The sequence below is a fragment of the Lygodium microphyllum genome, chromosome 15 (assembly GCF_053477565.2).
Source record: "Lygodium microphyllum isolate KBCC chromosome 15, Lygodium_microphyllum_v1.1.10, whole genome shotgun sequence".
Taxonomy (NCBI): Eukaryota; Viridiplantae; Streptophyta; class Polypodiopsida; order Schizaeales; family Lygodiaceae; genus Lygodium; species Lygodium microphyllum.
The window spans coordinates 115,440,676-115,460,319 of NC_141149.1; the positions used below are offsets into that span (position 1 = coordinate 115,440,676).

At 38.0% G+C, this 19,644-nt stretch overlaps 1 protein-coding gene across 1 annotated transcript in view; it reads left to right on the forward strand.

Annotated features, from left to right (window-relative positions):
- Positions 1–5,268, forward strand: part of LOC148024944 (uncharacterized) — a 54,909-nt gene extending 49,641 nt beyond the window's left edge. Inside the window, exon 4 of the mRNA XM_087694628.1 lies at positions 4,616–5,268. Within this exon, the coding sequence (XP_087550754.1) occupies positions 4,616–4,972 (357 nt within the window). The 3' untranslated portion in view covers positions 4,973–5,268. The remainder of the gene's footprint in view (positions 1–4,615) is intronic.
- The last annotated feature ends 14,376 nt before the right edge of the window (positions 5,269–19,644 follow it).

Below are 19,644 nucleotides of genomic sequence, written 5' to 3' on the forward strand. Positions count from 1 at the left end.
TTATCTCAAATTTCTTAAATTTATCCCTAGATTAGCATTTTTGAAACAGAGTTGCACCTTCCCTTTGGGGTGAATTTTAAGATTTATGAACTATAAGAGAGTTGGGCCAACAAGGGAATTTGTCCTTTTGAACTCTAAACCTATTGCAAAAGTTTTCATCTAGGGAAAATTCAAAAACTTTAAGCATAAATTACACAAATTAACAAAGAATTTCAATCCATAACCTTAACTTTATAGCCTCATCATTTAACCATTAGATGATACACCGTACACTAGTTATGAAAGCTATTTTTAACATTTTTGGTCTTACATGACTCCATTTTTAAAGCAATCATACATGTTTTTTGGTGGTCTTCAATTAGCTCCAAACCCCAATTCATTTGTATGCTGTAGTTTGCTTATGCAATGTGACATTCTGATGAACAAGAACCAATAACTTAAGAAGTGCACTTCATTTTCATCTACAAAATCTTAAATGCCCATCTAAGATACACTTCAGGGTGGGCGGAGGGACATAATTTATCAAATAAGAGAGATATTTTAAAATTTATTACTTATATTTTCACAATTCAATTTTTTTCCATATAGGTTTGAGCTAAATGTCACTACAAGATACATGCCTCATATATTGACATTCAAAGCGACAAAAATGTTCATATTTTTTTTCCATGTCATCGCTAAACGCGTGGGCATTAGCATCTCCATAAAACCGTCACTATATGCGTTTGTATTTGCATTGCAAATTTTGTTGGTTTTACGATGCAAATAGCGACAAATACCGACGCATATAGTGATAGTTTGTGACGCGTATTGCGATGCCAGAGCGACGCGCGCAGTAAATTTGTGATACTAATAGCAATGGTTACAGAGTGTCCTCTCCCACCTATGACTGCACTCCTAGGCATAACCAGGAGACCCCTATACATCTGGTGTACCCACAGGGGTGGTATCTCTTGGAGTAGCACCCTTAGGGGTGCCACCTACAGACAGCTTGAGCAAAAGTTGGAGTCACTGGTGTAGATGTCTCCATAGGTTTGACAAATCCTAGAGGTGACACGTCTCCACCAAAATGATGAGACGTAGACACTACATTGGTGCCTCCACAACACCCACCTGAGCCACCCTCTCTTGAACCTCTATGAGAGCGAGGAGTAGCACCTATATCTTGAGCCAATCGTGGGCTCACAACATCCACATCTCCACAACACCCCCCTAGAACCACTCCCTCTATCTGGGTGGCCTGATTTGGAGTGTCGACCTCGTCTACTAAAATCGAAGCATTTGCTCAAGATATCGAATCAGTCGATGGTGCATACTACATCAAAATTTCGATCACACTTCTTCCCAATCTTTCTTGGCTTGCTCGTACCTAGCAAGCCACATCTCTATGGATGCATGGTGCAACATAAAAAAACAATTCTCGATTGCAGCATCCATTCTTTTTCCTACCCCATTTCCAACTACCACATCTTTGGCCAATCTATCATTGTCCTTCAGCGGACCATAGCATACTGTTGTCTAAATCCATTGTTGGTAGCCAGCCAAAACTTTAGCCATGCTACCTTCTGGCCGAGCTCGTTGTTGCACAAAGCCTTTCAAGGTTTTCATGAAGCACTCCAAGAAGAACATCCATCGCGTATGGATGGACGGGTCTCGCAAGCTCCAGTTCATCTACAAGATGTACTAAGAGGTGAGTTTGTATCGTGAGCATGCTGGTGGGGATGTACTTCCCAAAGAGACAAACCATCTCCACTACCCCTGCCTTGCGGATTCAATAGAGGATGACTTAACCTCCTTCTATGAGATCCATTGCACAAAATTTGACAACCTATAAGGCCCCACATATTTCTGGAGTGAGGCATCCCACAATTGTGATCAATAGTACAAAGTACCACAAATGAAGAAGCATTATGAGCATCGACTAGACACTAAATAGCAAAATACATAGGTGAGTACAAACTTGGCATATCTTATGCCAATCATGGGATTTTATCCCTTATAGTTGGCTGTCTTTAGAAAAAGCGGATCTAAGGGAACGCATCATACCCATTGGGATGCAAATAGACCTGATAATTTGCTTCATAAGTGCTCTTCTTTAGTGGACAGAACCCAAGGAGCAAAAGGTAGTTGCAAGTGATCATCAACGCTTGGCCAAAGCTCCTCCATCTTACCTACCTCCTTCAAATCCATTCATGCCCTTGCATTGTCTCTCTTTCTTGTGATGTGGTCCCAGAGTAAGCTACACACATTCTTGAAACTATGCATAGGCTCCAATAAGTGGTTGATCTATAAGTGGGTCCAATATGGCAACTCATAGAAAACCGAGAACCGGCACATTTTTTTTGGATGTGACTCTGTGCAAACCATTTGCAACTCATACCAGCTTTGGGTGTTCATTCCTACTAGAGGTTGTCCAAGAAAACCTTCCCTTAAACACAATATTAGTGAGTTTGGGAATCTCCCAATTCCCATTTTTTGAATACAAAAAAGGTGGCACCCGGATAACATGCCCATAAGTTTCTCAAAACTATATGATGTACCTATAATTGGAAAGCACTTGAAAAATGGAATCTATTGAGCTATAGAGCGCTTGATTTGGAGTTATAGTGTTCAAGTTATGACAAATCCAAAGAGTTGACCACGTGTCCCAAACTTATGGAAATTTCCCATATTCCCCAATATGGTGTTCTTAGTTCATGATTCTCTAGCAAGAAAGCGGTGTGTCCTTGATATACCATCTTCTTCATAGTTTGAGACCTTCAAGAGTCTACTAATTGTGGCCCACACAATGGATATGCACGATAACCTAAGGTAACCAGACCTATCCCAACACCCCTATTTAGTCAACACAAACTTGAACGAGCTATGTTAGATATCACCAACAAGAATGGAAGCCTACTTACGTGAGCACTCTCTGAATCTCGAAAAGTCATGCATGGTCCACATGAGAATGGCTCGTATATTGGCAGACTGTCGACCATCGCACTTGCTCATATCTTCCACGATGAACCTCTCCTCCCACAAAATCTTAAGCTCATCAACTAATGGATAGAGATAGATGTCTATATTCTTGACTTTGTAGCACCCAGGAATGAGCAAGCTAAGGATCAGGTGTTCTTTCTTCATAGAAAGTCATGGCAGAATGTTGTAGTTAACAAGGACTACATGTCACACACTGTACGAAGTTGAGCGGAGACCAAATGGGTTCACGCCATCCATAGCGAGACGAGCCGATTCCTTGGCTCTCATGCAAAGCTTGGAAAGGTAGAGGTAATGTGACTCCATGCATGTGAATCCATTGATATTCATTGGACTCCATCTGTGGATCTATTTTGAGCATGCCATGTTGTCAAGCTCGCCATGCTCGACGTACGAAACATGTGATGTATACGTGGGATAAGTGGGAAGTGTTAAGAACTTTCTGAGGGATGGTTTGTCCTTATAAGTCTCTTTCTCTCTTCCTCTCCCTCTCCCTTCCAAAGCCATGATCTCTTTCGCTCTCTCTTTCACTCTCTCTCAAACTCTTTGTGGCAAAATGTCATGCTTTGGTTTTCAGCACTTTTTTTTCTCAAAGTGGCATCGCTATTTGCGTTGCATTTGCGATGCAAATAGCGACACCGCTAATTTGTGTTGGAAATGACTATTGTTATACCCCCATTCCCTTCTTATAGTGTGTGGTGCTTCAATGTTTAGGTTTAGCTTTTTTTTTTTGCTTATGTAGATTTAAGTCCTGCTTTGTTAAAGGTTTTATCACTAGGATAACAAAAGACGTATCATTAAACTCTAGGACACATGCAAATCACTTTAGCTTATGCATGTCCATGTAATTAGGTCTAAGTGAGGGTTCTAGATTAACTACACCAAGTCATCAAACATGGCAGTTATGTAGCCACAAATATCTTTATCTTGGTGAATATGTTTTTTAAATTATCTTCTTATGCACTTGCTTGCAATTGCAAGCTAGATAGTGGGGTCTACATATGCCTTAAGGTGTGTGTAAATACATGATCCTCAAGTTAATGTCCCTTGAGTCAATGAACATATGTGTGGTGGGGTATTAAGTCATAAATTAGTATTTCCTTAAATATTTTATTAGTGTCTTTAGAAAGAAAAATTAACATAGTTAACTCATTTCTTCTAAAGACTTGGTCACCATCCACTAGTGCCCCATATATGCTTATAGATAGATAGCATGCCAAAGTTGAGATGTCAAAGTCCACCTTATCTTGCTTTCTATCTATACTTATAGATAGAAAGCATATTAAAATTGAGATTTCAAGAGTATTTCTTTTGATTCCACCTTATCTCCCTTTTGGCTGGTAATATTGATTCATTACATGCTATCAATAATTAGTGACTTGTGAGAGTGGTACCTCTTCCTCATGGCATCATATATCCATCTACATAGAGTTGTGCTAAATGCATGGAACATGATGAAAAATGTAATACCATACAAGTTTAATCTCTTCTATAAATTGTGGAAAAAATACAATGGCTAGAAGTATGAGGAGATAAGATTATAACTATGAAAAAGTATAAAGCTAGAGTACATTTAGATATTCAATGTGGTTTTGTGTTAGATGCTTTCTCATTTTTTTTCTTTGTTCTCTCCCAGCAGCTTGCAGGAATCAAAATTCATGGGGACATGTCATTCATTTTGCCACCTAGATCAAACAACCAATGCACACAAAGCACATCAAAACTTCTTGATCAACAAGATTTGAATAATGAAGACTTCTACTGCCAGCACAATACTATCATAACACCTACTCATTTATCTGACAATAAGATCCAAAGTGATAATGTAAAGGTTTATTGTCAAAATCATGAACATAGAATGCACAAACTTCGAAAATGGAGCATGAATGTGGATTGTGCCCTTTCAACTTTGTCCCCTATACACCTTATACGTAGAAAAACTAGAAGGAAAGGAGTTCCACATAGATCTCCCATGGGGGTGCTCTATCGATAGCTAGGGAGCACTAAAAGCCAAGATAGAGAATCACTCTTTGTTATTAAGAAAGATTATAATCAAGTTTGACTATGCATTCAAATAAATTTGAGAATGCATTTTCACAAAGTATATTCTAGAATCCAAAGTTGGGCTAGTAACCAACTTTTCACCAAATCTACAACCCTTGTTGAAGGGCATAATCCTACAATGACTCTATTTGTTGCTAGTTATTCTATGGGCCTAGTCACACAAAAGAGACATTTTAGTCTACTTTTCCATATTTAACATAAAGTTTATATCATCCCATAAAAAATTATAGATTTCTCATTATTTTATTCATTTCTATTTGGAATTGTATTCAAAATACTCTAGTTAAAAAATATAAGAATGTTTTTTACCCCATTATGTTCATGTACAATCAAATATATAGTAGAATTCCAACAAGTGTTACATTCTATTACATATGAAAATGTTAAATTTTATTATTGCACATGAGACACCCTTATACATTTCCTACCACCAAATACCTTTCTTTAATCTTCTCAAATGTTCCTTAAACACATCTATGGCTAGCCCATAGACTCTCATGAAACTCCTTCATTACTTGTAATTGCATAACTCTATCATTGATGACTCATAATGGGGCCCCTTTTTTCTTTTTTGCATGTTTTCGAATATATCCATCATTTAAAATAAACACATGCCTACCTTTCAATTATTTTGTACTCCTCTTCAAACTATTCACCTCTCTTGGATAGTGTTCAAAAATGCTTCCCTTTTGTTAGCCATTCCCGTACATATAAGTCTTCCAAGAACACCTCTAAAGCTAAGCCACAACACCTAAAGTTTTTTTCCTCTACCATCCAAGCGTTATCCATAATTTTGCAGACTTTATTTACTATTGTATTCACTGCTTTAGTAGTTTTCCTTGTCAATTCATCTACTATAGTGCACTCACTACATTCCATATTAAATTTGAAACTGACCGAATGGATTCGGAGAAGCTAGAAAGGCTCCACAATCTTAAGAAGAGCAATAGATCTATCCAAGCCTATATAGCCAAGGTCACCATCCTCAACACTAGAATTATCCCAAATGCCCCCGACCCAAATATTAGATGTTGAATACCTTGTATGTCCAAGGCTTCAATAAGCCAATCAAGAGAGCTTTTGCTTCTGATGATTTGTTTGGTAATAGTGAAGACCCATTTTACAAGAAAACCCTCACATTAGAATAATTTCTATCGAATAAAAAGTTAGAAAAATGAAAAAATCCACCAAGTCGGCCCAAAAAACTAAAGTTATGACACTAGTGATTCTGATTTTGATTTCAATCTAGAGGCAGAATCCAATAGTGAGGAAATTGACTCTAAGGAGGAGAAAGAGAAAAAGCCTAGCAAGAACAAAAAGGAGGATAAGGGTAAGAAAACCTCAAAAAGCACTAGAAAAAATGAGGTTAAAAACCTATGGTACACACAATACAATAACCGCATCCACATTCATGCTAAATGCGGCCTAAATTAGAGATGGTGTAGTATTTGTAACATGGCCACTCATAACACCGAGTACTCTCAGTACAATGGTAGGTACTAGATGACCTGTCTAGGAGGATGGAAAGGTAACAAAGCATCCTTTCCCAACCAATGGACCACCATTTTAGCCAATCAACCTTAAACACTCATAATCACTTACACAAATCAAGAGTACCAACAACTTGGCAGTGGTCATGGTATGCGTGGTAGAGGTGGAAGAGACTGATGAAATTTTTGGCCATTCTCTAAACATTATTTCTTTTGTATGTAGGAAGGACACTGAGGATCTGAGTGCCTAGAAGCTTAAGTACATGATGTCTAGAAAAGGCAAGGACAAGGCCTAGTGCCCATGCTTGGAGGCAACATCATTGAAAACAAGGATTGATGGAGCTAGAAGTTCATGTGGTAACCTAATCTAGGAAAACATACAAGAAGCCGCATTGAAACCCATAGGCACTTCATGGATAGAGCAAGAGAAAGTTTTCCATCATGTGCTAGGATGGTCAACACGAGATCTGCCTGACTAGGAAGAAATATTTGTCAGTTGATCTCTAGTCTAAAAGTTTGACCCGAAAGTTTGTCTAGTAGCTCATGCCTGGTGAAAAATTCTCCATAGCACAAGGATAATCAAGATGCTAAAACCCTGACTAGAATGAAAGGTATATGCATTGTGATGAATTCTCTACAATTTAATTGGCAGTGGGAGGCACATACCCCACTAGCATAGGGAATACAAGAAGATATGAAGATAAAACCACACCTAGGATGTAGTCACCGAAACCCCAAAATGGACAATGACTCGAAGTCTACGAAGTCAAAATTCCATAAGGAATATGGACAGGTAGTTCCAACCCCAAAATAATAGAAAAACAAGCCAGTTGTTGCGAGAGAAGATCTGCAACCCAGTGAAGCTAAGAATCTAGATGCTCACCCTAGATTTTACAAAGGGAAGCAACCAGAGGTTTATCCTAGCAAATAGAAGAATCATATGCCTGACAATCATCTTGGTAGGGAGTATAAGAAAAGTCAGGAAGATCATCCTGAGAAAAGACATGATAAGACCCTGAAGACCAATCTTAGAGGTAGTACAAGCCAAAAAAATAATTCTAAGGCCACAACAATAGAAGGGAACATGCTAGCAATTTCGAGTGTTTCAAACTCATCCAAAGGATCAACTGGATGGGCGCTAGTGACTATTCCACTAGGAGATCTCTTGAATCTTGTATCAACTTTCAAGGATCACCTATTGAAGATGATTCAACCAGAGCGACTAGTGTTATCAAAATCTAAAGGAGCATCTATGATTGCTAATGCTGTAAGGGTGATAATTCAAAGAATCCAACAAGATCCAATACCACTAGGCTCACAGTCTAATCTGACCATTCTTGTAATTCACGTTTGGTGCAAAGATCAAATAATCCAAATTTTCCTATTCAATAGTGGATCTGGTGTCAATATAATCACATTGGAAACCTATCAGGAAATAGGATTGATAGATTGGAAAGATCCCCATTCCTAGTCAAAATGGTGAATCATCAAAGGGTGAGACCACTTGGTATTATATGGTATGTACTTTTGGAAATTAATACAATTCAATTCTTAGTCTCATTAGTTGTATTAAACATGAAGCACACATGCAAAGATTAAAACCTATTGTTGGGAAGGCCTTGGTTTTGCAAAGCAAAGCAACCCAGAACTCGAATAAAGACAAACTCACAATCCACAAGAATTAGCATAAATTCACTGTGTTCTTGAAAAATGTTAGCCCTCCCTCACCACAATGCAGACACAATCAACATGGTAGAAGGAATAATAAATAAGGAGGAGGAGGAATTTCTAAAGACTAATGTAGATTTAGAGCCGTGGTGTCTCATTAATGTATTGTAGACTAGTGAAAGTATATGTAGCCACCCATACGTTACTACTAACAAAATCTCAGAGAAGGAGGAGAAGGACAACACTCCAAATAGTTTCAAAATCTAGACCCCAGAATGTGAGAAGAAATATGCTAATATTGAGGAGGTTGTTAAAGTTGAGATAAAAGAAGTACAACAATAGGAGTGTGAGTTCAAGAGGTGCAAATATAGAAGGTCACAAGAGTGAAGGAAGATGAATTACACATAGTATTTCTTGGTCAACAAGTGAAGTTCAATGTCCAAATGGAGCCAAATTTTGCAAGCAACTCATCAATTTACTAATTAATTTTAACAATGTGTTTGCTTGGGAGTACCTAGAGATAAAAGGAATGGATCCCAAATTCTACCAACACGAGATTTCCTTGAAACTAGATGTTGTTCTAGTCTACATGCAGCAATACTCGATGAATCCTCACAACACCAAACAGGTCAAAGAGGAGAGACCGACTATTGTGAGTTGGCTTTATAGCCCTAGTAGATTGTGTTGATTAGATTTTCTCAATTGTTATAGTCCCCAAGAAGAACAAGAAGCTGTGAATCTATGTTGACTATAGAAAAACCAATACAACCACTATTCTAGATCCCTTCTCAATTCCCTACTTGGATACTATTTTGGATAAAGTGACTGGCCATGAGATGTACTTCTTTCTTGATGGCTTTAATGGCCACAACCAAGTTCGACTTTCCCTAGAAGATTAACCTAAAACAACATTCGTCACTTCTTGGGGTGTGTATGCCTGGATGGTAATGTGGTTTGGCCTCAAAAAACACTCTAGCCTCTTTTCAGAGAGAGGTGTAGGAGATATTTTGTTCTTACCTAATTAATTTTATGAGGGCCTTTCTAGTTGAATTCAGTATATTTGGAAAAATATCTGATGCACCTCCGGCTTTGTCTAACATGCTACTGAGAGAAAAGCTAAAGTTTAAATCCTTTAAAATGTGTGTCTACTATTGAAGGAGGAATTTTACTAGGCCATGCTATTTCTAAAGATGGCATTCTATTGACCCCACCAAGGTGGCAGCAATCATGCAAGCGCTACAGGGTTGGATTCACCATCAGCACTACTCAAATTCTTGGGGCAAATCTGGTCGCATAGTGGCTACCTACAACTTTAGCACACTTGACTGTCCCCTTGAACAAATTGGTGCATGTGTTGAAACTTGTCTTTCAATGGAATCAAGACACAGACTTAGCGTTTCATTGACTCTGGCTATTACTTTCAAAGCCCCAATTGTGATCCCACCAGATTGGGAAAAACCACTTCATGTATTTTTTAATGCCTCTAATAGGATAAAAGCCACAAAAAAACTAATAAAAATAGTTGTAATGATTATCATACTTACCTAAAGCTAACGCTTCTCTTATTCTCCATAAATGCTATTGGCAATGTGATTATGCAAGAACATGCCAATGGATGGTTCCACCCAATATTTTATGCAAGCAAGAGATTATCCAATGCAAAAGAGAACTACATAGTTATGGAAAGAGACTGCCTTGGCTTGATCTACATCATCAAAAAGTTTTGGCACTATTTTCTTGGGCATGGTTTTACTTTTCATGTGGATTATTTAGCTTTAGTTTATTTGGTTAAGTAGCAAAATGTCACTAGGCGACTAGCTCAATGGATTTTAATGTTATAGGAATTTGAATACAAGGTGATACATTACCTTGGAGCCTAGCATGTGATTGCCAACTTTCTATCATACCTTGATTCTTGAGAACTCCCCCCACTAGTGTCAAAGATGAGCTCCTAGATGCCCATTTATTTGCAGTCATAATGCTTGAGCCTCCTAACCCTCCATGGACATGGTACGAAAAAATGATGACCTTTCTGGAGATAAGAGTGCCCCCGATCCATCTCCAAAAGGATTAATGCAATTGACTAGCTCTCCTCCAGCGGAGCTGGTGGTTTGAGGCCATAATGGGTGAGTTCTATTATCACAACCTCTTCAAAGTACTACAAAGAGTAGTCATCCCAATGGAGTAGCTTGCAATTCTAGATGAAGCTCACCAAGGGATTTCCAACAGCCACTTTGCTATAGAGATGAAAATCTACAAAATCCAGCAAGCTAGCTAGTGGTGGCCAACCATGCATGGTGAAATACATAAGTGGGTCAAATAATGTGATTCCTGCCAAAGGCGAGGTGGGCAGCTTGGTGCCAGAGAAGACTACTTGCTGCTCCATCCCAATCCTATCTCTCGAGCCCTTCCAAAAATGGGGTTTGGACTTAATTGATTTGATCACACCAGTACTAGCTTATTCAAGAAAGAATTACATATTGATAGCCATTGATTATTGCATAAAATGGGTAGAAGCATGGGCTCTATCAAAAAACGCCACCAAATTGGTTGCTAAATGCCTATTCAGAGATATCTTCACAAGGTATCATACCCTTATTGAATTGGTCAGTGCAACAAAGGTATGCATTTTGTGAAAAATGTCATCAAAGAACTCACCTCATTTTTCCTCATTGTAGATAAAAATTCCTCCCTTTATTATCAGCAAGCTAATGGCTAAGCAAAATCAGCCAACAAGGTGCTGTGCAAAAATTCTAACCAAGTTGGTAGATTGGAATAGAAAAGACTTGGATATCAAGCTTCCCATATTTCTCAAGGCCTTTTGCACCTCTTTGAAGGCCACTATTGGAAAGACCCCTTACAAATTAACATTCGGCCCAGAAGCCATTATACTTGTGGAGTATGTTGTACCTAGTTTACAAATCATGATACAAGGTTGGCTTATCCCAGAGGAATCCCTTCCTTTCTAGATGGAAGCCATAGCACAACTAGAAGAAGATAGGATCCACATTGCCTACATTTTATCCAAAGTCCAAGCTCGGTAAAAGTATCAAGTGGACATGCTTTTCAAGAAACCACTTTTCTAGAAGGGCCAACTTGTCTTGGACTTTAAGACTCAGATGGGCAAGGTTTTGGGCAAACTCAAATTCAAATGGAGCTGTCCTTTCTATTCTAAAACTAACTCTTTCTATTTGATTGATGTGCATGCAAAACTATTGCCAAAGCCCATCAATGGATTTTGACTACATCATTATCATGTTGAAGGCATCTAGTGGCTATTTTTGATTGAACTAGATTCCCTTACTAGTCCTTTGCAATCAGATTCTAGATATTGTGCCCCACTAGTTACCCTTAACTTGGATCCATACTTCACCAATCGTTGTGATGTGGCATTCATTTATGAGCCCCACTCATTTGCTAATAACTTTGTGATGGTAGTATAGCATCTCAAAAAATCCATTTTTGTCATGCCCTTTTATGCTTTGTTTTGCTAATGTGGCATATATGTATTGGCCCCACAATCCCTTTACATTAACTCAACAATCTTTTAAGAAAGCTTTTCCATTTCAGTGCCCTTATTTGTCATCTAACACTTGTACTCATCACCTTGTTTCTCAAATCAACTTTCACTTCTTTTGCATTCTTTTTATATCGCCCTTCTTGGTTCTTGCTTCCATGGCTATTTTCTAGCTTACAATTGAGAAATTTTGTCCTCATATACCTAAGGCCCTTGTCAATGCATAGGCATGGATCTTGACTCCTTGCATCTTACCAACTTCTTGAAACTACCATGGAGCATGATCCTAGTTCATCACCTTGACATCTGGTCCACCTTGGTGCAGCTCCTCTTAGGCTCCACAATCTATATTCATGGGCACAAATAAATCCTTTCCACCCCACCAAGTGAATGTAGGAGAAGCTATGCCTACCTAGCCATGGCAACCGAGACCCACAAACACTCCACCATGGCCACCATTGAAGAAGACTTCGGTGCCATGCTTAGCAAGGAGTACTGGTGGCTAAGCAACTTTGTTGACCCCCACAAATCTAAGCATGACACCCTGAAGTTTGTGGTCAAATCCCTATACTTGCAAGTCAAGGCCTTCATTGTCTCCAAAAAGGTAGCATCTCTCTTCTTCTCCCTTCTTAGATTCTCCCATTACTACATGGGCACATGTCTTCTATGATCGCCTCTTTATCAAGGAAAGATTCCTAGCCCACTAGATGTCCAACAACAAAATCATGAAGGTGACGTGTAGATAACACTTTACTCTGCTCTTCCCCCCACCTACTCTCCTTACCCCACCCTATCAACTTTTGACACATGTGACGGTCTCAACCTGAGGCTAGGAGCCCAGCCCCAACCCTCATCAAGATCTAGTGGAGCAGCACCCTAAAGACAAAGTTTTAAATAAAAGGAGGACCAAATAGACAACAACACCAACAAGTCAGCTCCCAAGTAAGGCCAACCAACCTAGGAGCGCAAACCTCCTAAATCGCCCAAAAGGTCCACCTTTACCACCAATCTCTCTACTAAACTTGCCCTCCTCAAGTCTAAGGGCCACCAAAAGCACCAGTAGGAGGAGAAGCCTCAAGAGGACAAGAAGTCCGCCCAGGCCCATTTTGCATATCCTCATAAGTCCAGATGGCATCTCCTCCACTGCCACATCCCTCCCTACCAATCTAGCCTAGCAACTTGTGTGTCCTGCTAGAGTTCTCAATTGGAAAATGGCTCACTAGTCACTAAACTTTGTTAATGGGTTCTTGAACTAGCAATAGCACTAATAGTAGGAACTAACCACCTAGGTGGACCACCTCGTATAGGCCATCATAGCCCTCTCTAAGAAGCTCCCGATAGAAAGATGCAGCCCTCTAGAAAACACCAAAAAAGACCAGAGGCATGCCAATAGGCCAAGTTGGCCATTGCAGATGATGTTCTGAGGCCCATTAGTTGGAGAGGGAAAACATCTTTCTCTAAGCACATATAGTAGGACGGAGCATCTGAATGGCACAATGTTGGTCTACCTAGAGATCATTGAGGAAATCTAGCATGATTATGAGTAGAAGTGGATAGATAAATGGGAGAAGCTTAAACACGACACCCATGAACACGACACCCACCATGACAGACTCCAGCTCCAAGCTCCTACCTCTGCCAGACAAAAATCCAAATGAGCTGGACTCTGAGGCTAAGTCCACCCCCATAGCCCACTACAACCCTGCCCATTCTCAATTAGTAAGGCAAGAGTACCCCTACTATCAGGACCAAAAAATGGGCGTGACACTAGCTCTAAGGCTCTAGCTAGGCCTTTAGGCTCAACCAAAACACCCCATGGCATCGCGGCTAGGAGTGTCTAGAGACTACACAAACTAATTTAACTTAGACATGCATTCGTACTGTTCATAGTCCAAAGAATCCCTTCCCAACTCTAAGAAATCAATTGGATTTCCCAAATAGATCGGTTTCTAGCACCTTGTATCACATACACAGGGAGCACCCCACAATAGATTGCTCTACCACCCCACTACGACTCTCCTACACCTCAGGGATTGGCCCCAAGATGCGTCATCCAAACATACAATAGATGTGAAACACAATCTACTCTTTATATTCATTCCAGGAGATAATTCAATCTTTACCAAATCAATCCCCAAAGGGAACAAATGTACTATCCTACAACATGGGACTCCTCATGCTCTCAATGTGGGTCAATGATTGTAACAATCAAGTGTAATGCATCCACAAATTTTTTTAATGATACCATATGTATATGTAATGCAATGCAAAGGTGAATGCCTATAAGTGCACAAACATGTAAACTTATAGATCAAACAATGTAAATTGTGCGCAAACAATCATTTTCATGACTTCACGCTAATGCAATGTGTCGTTGCTCAGGCAACACCGAAGTAATTCATGCTACTGCCCTTATTTAAAGACATAAAACGAATGAATCCTATATGTCAAGATATTCATAAAATCATATTTCAATGGATTCTTAACTCCCCATGACCCTTTTTCCCTATCGTTTAAGGTTTTGCATTAGTTGGTAGGTGTAAAGAGTATTTTTTATGTGTTCTTCATACATAAAAAGTAGTGAATACACACTTTAACATAAAAATGAAGATAGAACCTCATGCCCTAGCCCCGCTATACACTCACATGGACACATTTATAATTTTTCATAAAATTTTCGTGCATAAAATCTATTTTCTTTCAAATAAAAATTATTTTTTCTTAATTTTTTTCTTAATTTATTATATATATATATATTTTTATTTAGTGATTTTTCTTATGCAAAATGATTAGGAATACTAAGATTTGTCATTATTTACCATTTTATGCCATAGGAACATGATATGACACAACAAAACCCGTAAAACTCATGACTTATTATAAAACCACACTTTGTGGGTTTTGTGTATTTGGCACAAAATTATTTTAAAAAATAATAATTACTAGTTTTATGGTATTTCCTTATAGAACAAATCATTTGCAAATAGTAGCAATCATTTCTAACCATATGGAACCAAAGTGCATCATAAAACTATGAAAATTTCCACCATTTAGTGCACCATTTAGTGCACCATTTAGCATGTGGCATGTGGAAAAAATAGGGCGAAGAAATTCTTAATCTCAGCCCCCAAACCATTCCTCTCATCTCCAACAATTGCAAAATTAGAAAATCAATGAATTTGAGGGGGCATTAAAAAATTTGCTCCCCTCCCCCTTTCACTTGAGAAAAACGTTTTTTGTTAAGCCCCTCTTATTAAAAGTGAACCACTTCAGTTTGTACATGTTCACACTATTCCAAAGTGATTCCAGCCTAGAGACAGAGGGCCAAACCAACTTAGAATTGCAAACGGGCTAGACAGCTAACTTCGTGGCATTGAAATCTATCAATCTAGCCTCTGTTACACACTTTTCAGCTCTCGAATCCAATAGTTGCTTTATAATACAAAACCTTACAGGAATTAAATGGGGGGTCAAATGGACTCCAATTTATGAACATAGACTTGCATTAGGTTCCTGGAGTCAAAATCTATCTAGGAAAACTCTAGCTCATCGATCCATGCTCATTTTATTTTCCATGAAATTTTACTTCTTTATGCCTCTTGGACCACTTTTGCGCACAAAAAATTGGCCTCAAAATCTAGCTCTCATTGGCGGCCATGGGATAGTGCAAACTTAGCCTGTCAAATCCATGAACTGACCTACACATCCACAACTATAAAAAGCATCAAGCCTTTTAGGGCATCAAATTCCTATCAAGTTTTGCTACTCTTTAAGAAGTTAACATATATGGCTATTTGTCCATACTATTCTGCTATCATAGCAATGTAATGCTTCATCATAACCTTAACTTTGCTAAGAACATTTGATGCACTAGACTCATAGCCACAGTCATCTACCTATCGTTCAATTGATCTAACCAACTAATTAGGGATTGGCTCTATTGATTAGCTGAAATGATATTAGGTGGTTTGTTATTTGGCTTCCATTATTTAGTGGAGCCATATGGCTAGCCATTGGCATGCTTGATCGAATTTGTGCGCAACATGTATTCATTTGAATGCATGTAATGATAACTCAAAGACATAAATAAAACAAATAATAAGTGACTAAATAACAATAAGACATGCCAAAAAATTTGTATTCATATTCATAGAATTTTACATGGGATCCATTACAACCAGGGTTTTACAAAATCTATTTGGATGCTACATTCCATATATGTTTAAGTAGTGCATGTGCCTTCTTGATAGGAAGCTTGGAATGTGCCGCCATGGTTGTGATAATGAAGGATAGAAAGGTGGAGGGTAGAGTGAAGAGTAATGGAAAAAACATGAAAGGAGAGATTGGACTTAAATATGAAACTTTTAAACTTACTATGGTGTAAATGAACTTTAAAATTATCATTTCATTTCTTTCTCCACCCCATCCCTACCTCTCTTTGTCTCCTACCACCCCCCTCATGCCCCTGTCTCTCTAGGCTAGTGAATGTTCCAAGGTTTGGAATTTTCATATCTTTGTCTTAGGATTTCGAAATCAACTTTTTATAATTTAAAAATATAGTTCAAAATCGACTTTGAAAAACATAGTCTCAAACCTTCAAAATTTTAAATAAAATTTGTAAGACATCTCATGTTAAAGATATGAGTAGTGATGTGTCATATCCTTAGTATACCTATGCTATCTTGTGGACTCTAAATGCATCAAAATTATTATCTTTATCTAGGTCTCCATTTCTTGACATCTCTCTCTTGGGTTGCCAACCATTTTGTGTGGTGTTGTCTAGCTCTGATGTTTTCATATTTTGCTTTTCTCACTTCATATATTTCCCTACTTATAAATTATGCTTGAGAGGTTTTGGACTTCTTTTCTTTTTCCTCGTATCGTATCTCTAATCTCCTATACTACCATTGTAATAATTTCGTCATAGAATTGGAATCATTGATGCCACCTCCATGATCAGTTGCCTTTTGAAAAGCATAGCAAGCTTGCAACTGAGATCGTTCCATGCCTTGAGTTGACCATATTGCCAAACTCCCTTGATTTGCAAAGTATGCACCATGTGCTTCAAGTATATGCTGCACAAGAAGAGAGATTAGAAACACAAACTAATTTGAAATGATGATTTATTTTTCTAGTGACACAATACTACCATGTAGTGTATTATGATGTTTGTAGTCCATGCCTCCACCACAGACTTATGAAATTTAGCAACGGACTCTTTAAATGTATTGGCATCACCATCCCTAAATCTCAACCTTTGTAAGATGATGCTAATCTATCTAGGTGTATCCACGCTTCTGCCTTTGTAATCTTCATTCATCCCCCATTGCTCCAATCCAGAATAGTAAGGTGCAACTTTTTCCATGCTTCATACTTCTCTGGTTGTTTTACAAGTATATTGCCTTCCTCATCTCATGGTGGAGATATAAACTTCCTAACCTTAGGTCCACCAAAGCATGGTTTACAAGGGATATTTCCACTCTTGCCTAATTTTTTCTTATCCTTTTTTATTTCTACTTGGCCCCCGTGCAATCCAACTTTAGAGAGGACTTGTTCTACCTTCTTGCATGTAGCATTAGCTTTTGACACAGGCTGCATCTTGTATGCAAAGCATATATATTCATATACTAGCCTCTCAATTATTCTAACCAAACAATGCAATGTGCAAAAGTGAACCCCTATTGGTGGTATTTCTAGAATAGGGTGCTAGTTTGGATCCAATGGAACTAGCATTGCATTTCTCATGACTTTTTGATCATGTGTTGGAGCACATTTTTGTCCTGCCTTGACAAGCCATTCTTTCTTTCTATCTTTCCCTTTCTTCCTAGTTTGCATGCAATATATGCATAGAAATTTTGCATTCTTTGCATTTGATAAACCAAACATGATAGTCCCTAAGCCCCTTGACGTGTAAAATTGCTCCATTATTTTGTTTTTGAATAACACTAGGTATATTAGTTAGGTTAAAAAAATATTTAAGTACTTCATGGTCCTCCTTTGGTACTTCAAATGCTGCAAGCCACCATATTTCATTCTTTGATTGCACACTGAAGTATAAAGGATGGTTTTTATCTATGTTGGGATCCAGTGCTCGATTCATAAGTGTTATACTCACACGTTCAAGTTATTGCCCCTTAATAATCTCACTCTCATCAAGTTTGAGGATTGCCTCTACATTCTTCCATAGACATATTATAGAACTTGACCATAGCAATCTGAACCCTACATATATCCAATACAAAGTTGTTGGATGCATTCAATACAAAGGAAACTTCTTTGGAACCATACTTCAATATGTGTGTGTGTTTCAGATGCATCAGCTCACCAATTAGTTCTAAAACTTTCTCATTTAGTTGTTTTCAAGCCTTTTTCATGTGAAATGGTTTTGGCAAAGGCATTACTCGCTTAGTTTTGAAGACTTGCTTAAAACGTGTATCCAAATGTTGATAGAGCAAACTGTATAACTCAGAACTCATTCCCAACTTGTCACATAATTCTTGAGCATCTATAGTAGTAAACAAGTTGCTCACATCCCTAAGATGCTCACTTGCAACACCATCTATAATGTCCCTTAATTTACAAAATTCCAATGCATTTTTTACCATATCCTTGCTTAGGAATTTGGCAATAGTATATTTCTTTGCATGAGGGAACATATTTCTCATTGTAGCAAATTGAGCATATATCTGTCTACGATATTGTCCAGTTCCTTTGGTTAATTGGTGAATTGGTTTAGCTAATTGGATGCGCCGATGTGCGTCTTTGGTTTTTAAAGTGGGCCCAATCTCCAAAGTTTTTGTGAGCTTCCTCTTTATGTTTCGATTCTCCTTCTCCAAGTGCATAACTTTAGACTATAACTCCATAATATTTTGTACGTGTGTAGCATGCATAGCATCTTCAATGATAGACATTGCTTGTTATAGGCTCTAGTTCTCCCTATCCTTCTCAACCAATAATCTTATCTAACAAGGTGGCACCCGGATAACATGCCCAAAAGTTTATTAAAACCATATGATGTGACCTATCATTGGAAAGCGCTTGAAAAATGGAATCTATTGAGCTATAGAGCGCTCGATTTGGAGTTATAGTATTCAAGTTAAGACAAATCCAAAGATTTGACCACGTGTCCCAAACTTATGGGAAATTCCCATATTCCCCAATATGGTGTTTCTACCTCTAATTAGCATCAAATCTTATCTTGTATTCTATCCAAAAATACTCTCTCTCTCTCTCCAAGAATTGATCAAATATATTTAAAAACATTTATACAGAAGCTTGGCTAGTGGATAGCAATAACATCATATTATCTTCTGCATTAATTTACTCTCTATCACTCTATCACTTATTTTCATAGTTCATCTCACATAGTCCTCTCTCTTTCTCCCCTTCTCTCTCTCTCTCTTTCTCTCTCCCTATATATATATATATATATATATATATATATATATATATATATATATATATATATATGAATTAATGCTTAAGCATTAAACAACAACTATGAAGAATAATAACATCACAAAGATTTTTTTTTAAAAAAAACCTCCATTTATCACTTGATTGCTTGTAGTATAGACTGTTGAAGAGGAAGATATATTATAGCATAGTATTGAAGAGGGAGATTGTTTATAGTAGGGTAGAGAGTGTTGTAGATAGAGATTATTTGATTTCAATAAATGGTACCAAAACCACTCCTCAATGCTGCTTTAGAAGAATTCGTATGCAAGAAACCATATTCTAGAGGGAAAGAGAAGAGTACACTAAATTTGGAACAGAACTAGAGCTTTGAGAGGGAATGAAAAAATGTCTAGAAATAGGCATATACTTGTCCAAAAAGATAAAATTTACAAGGAAACTCTTGAGTCAAAAAGGTGTCTCTGGGTAAAAAAATAATCTTCAAATATGATGTGTATGCCATTTTATATC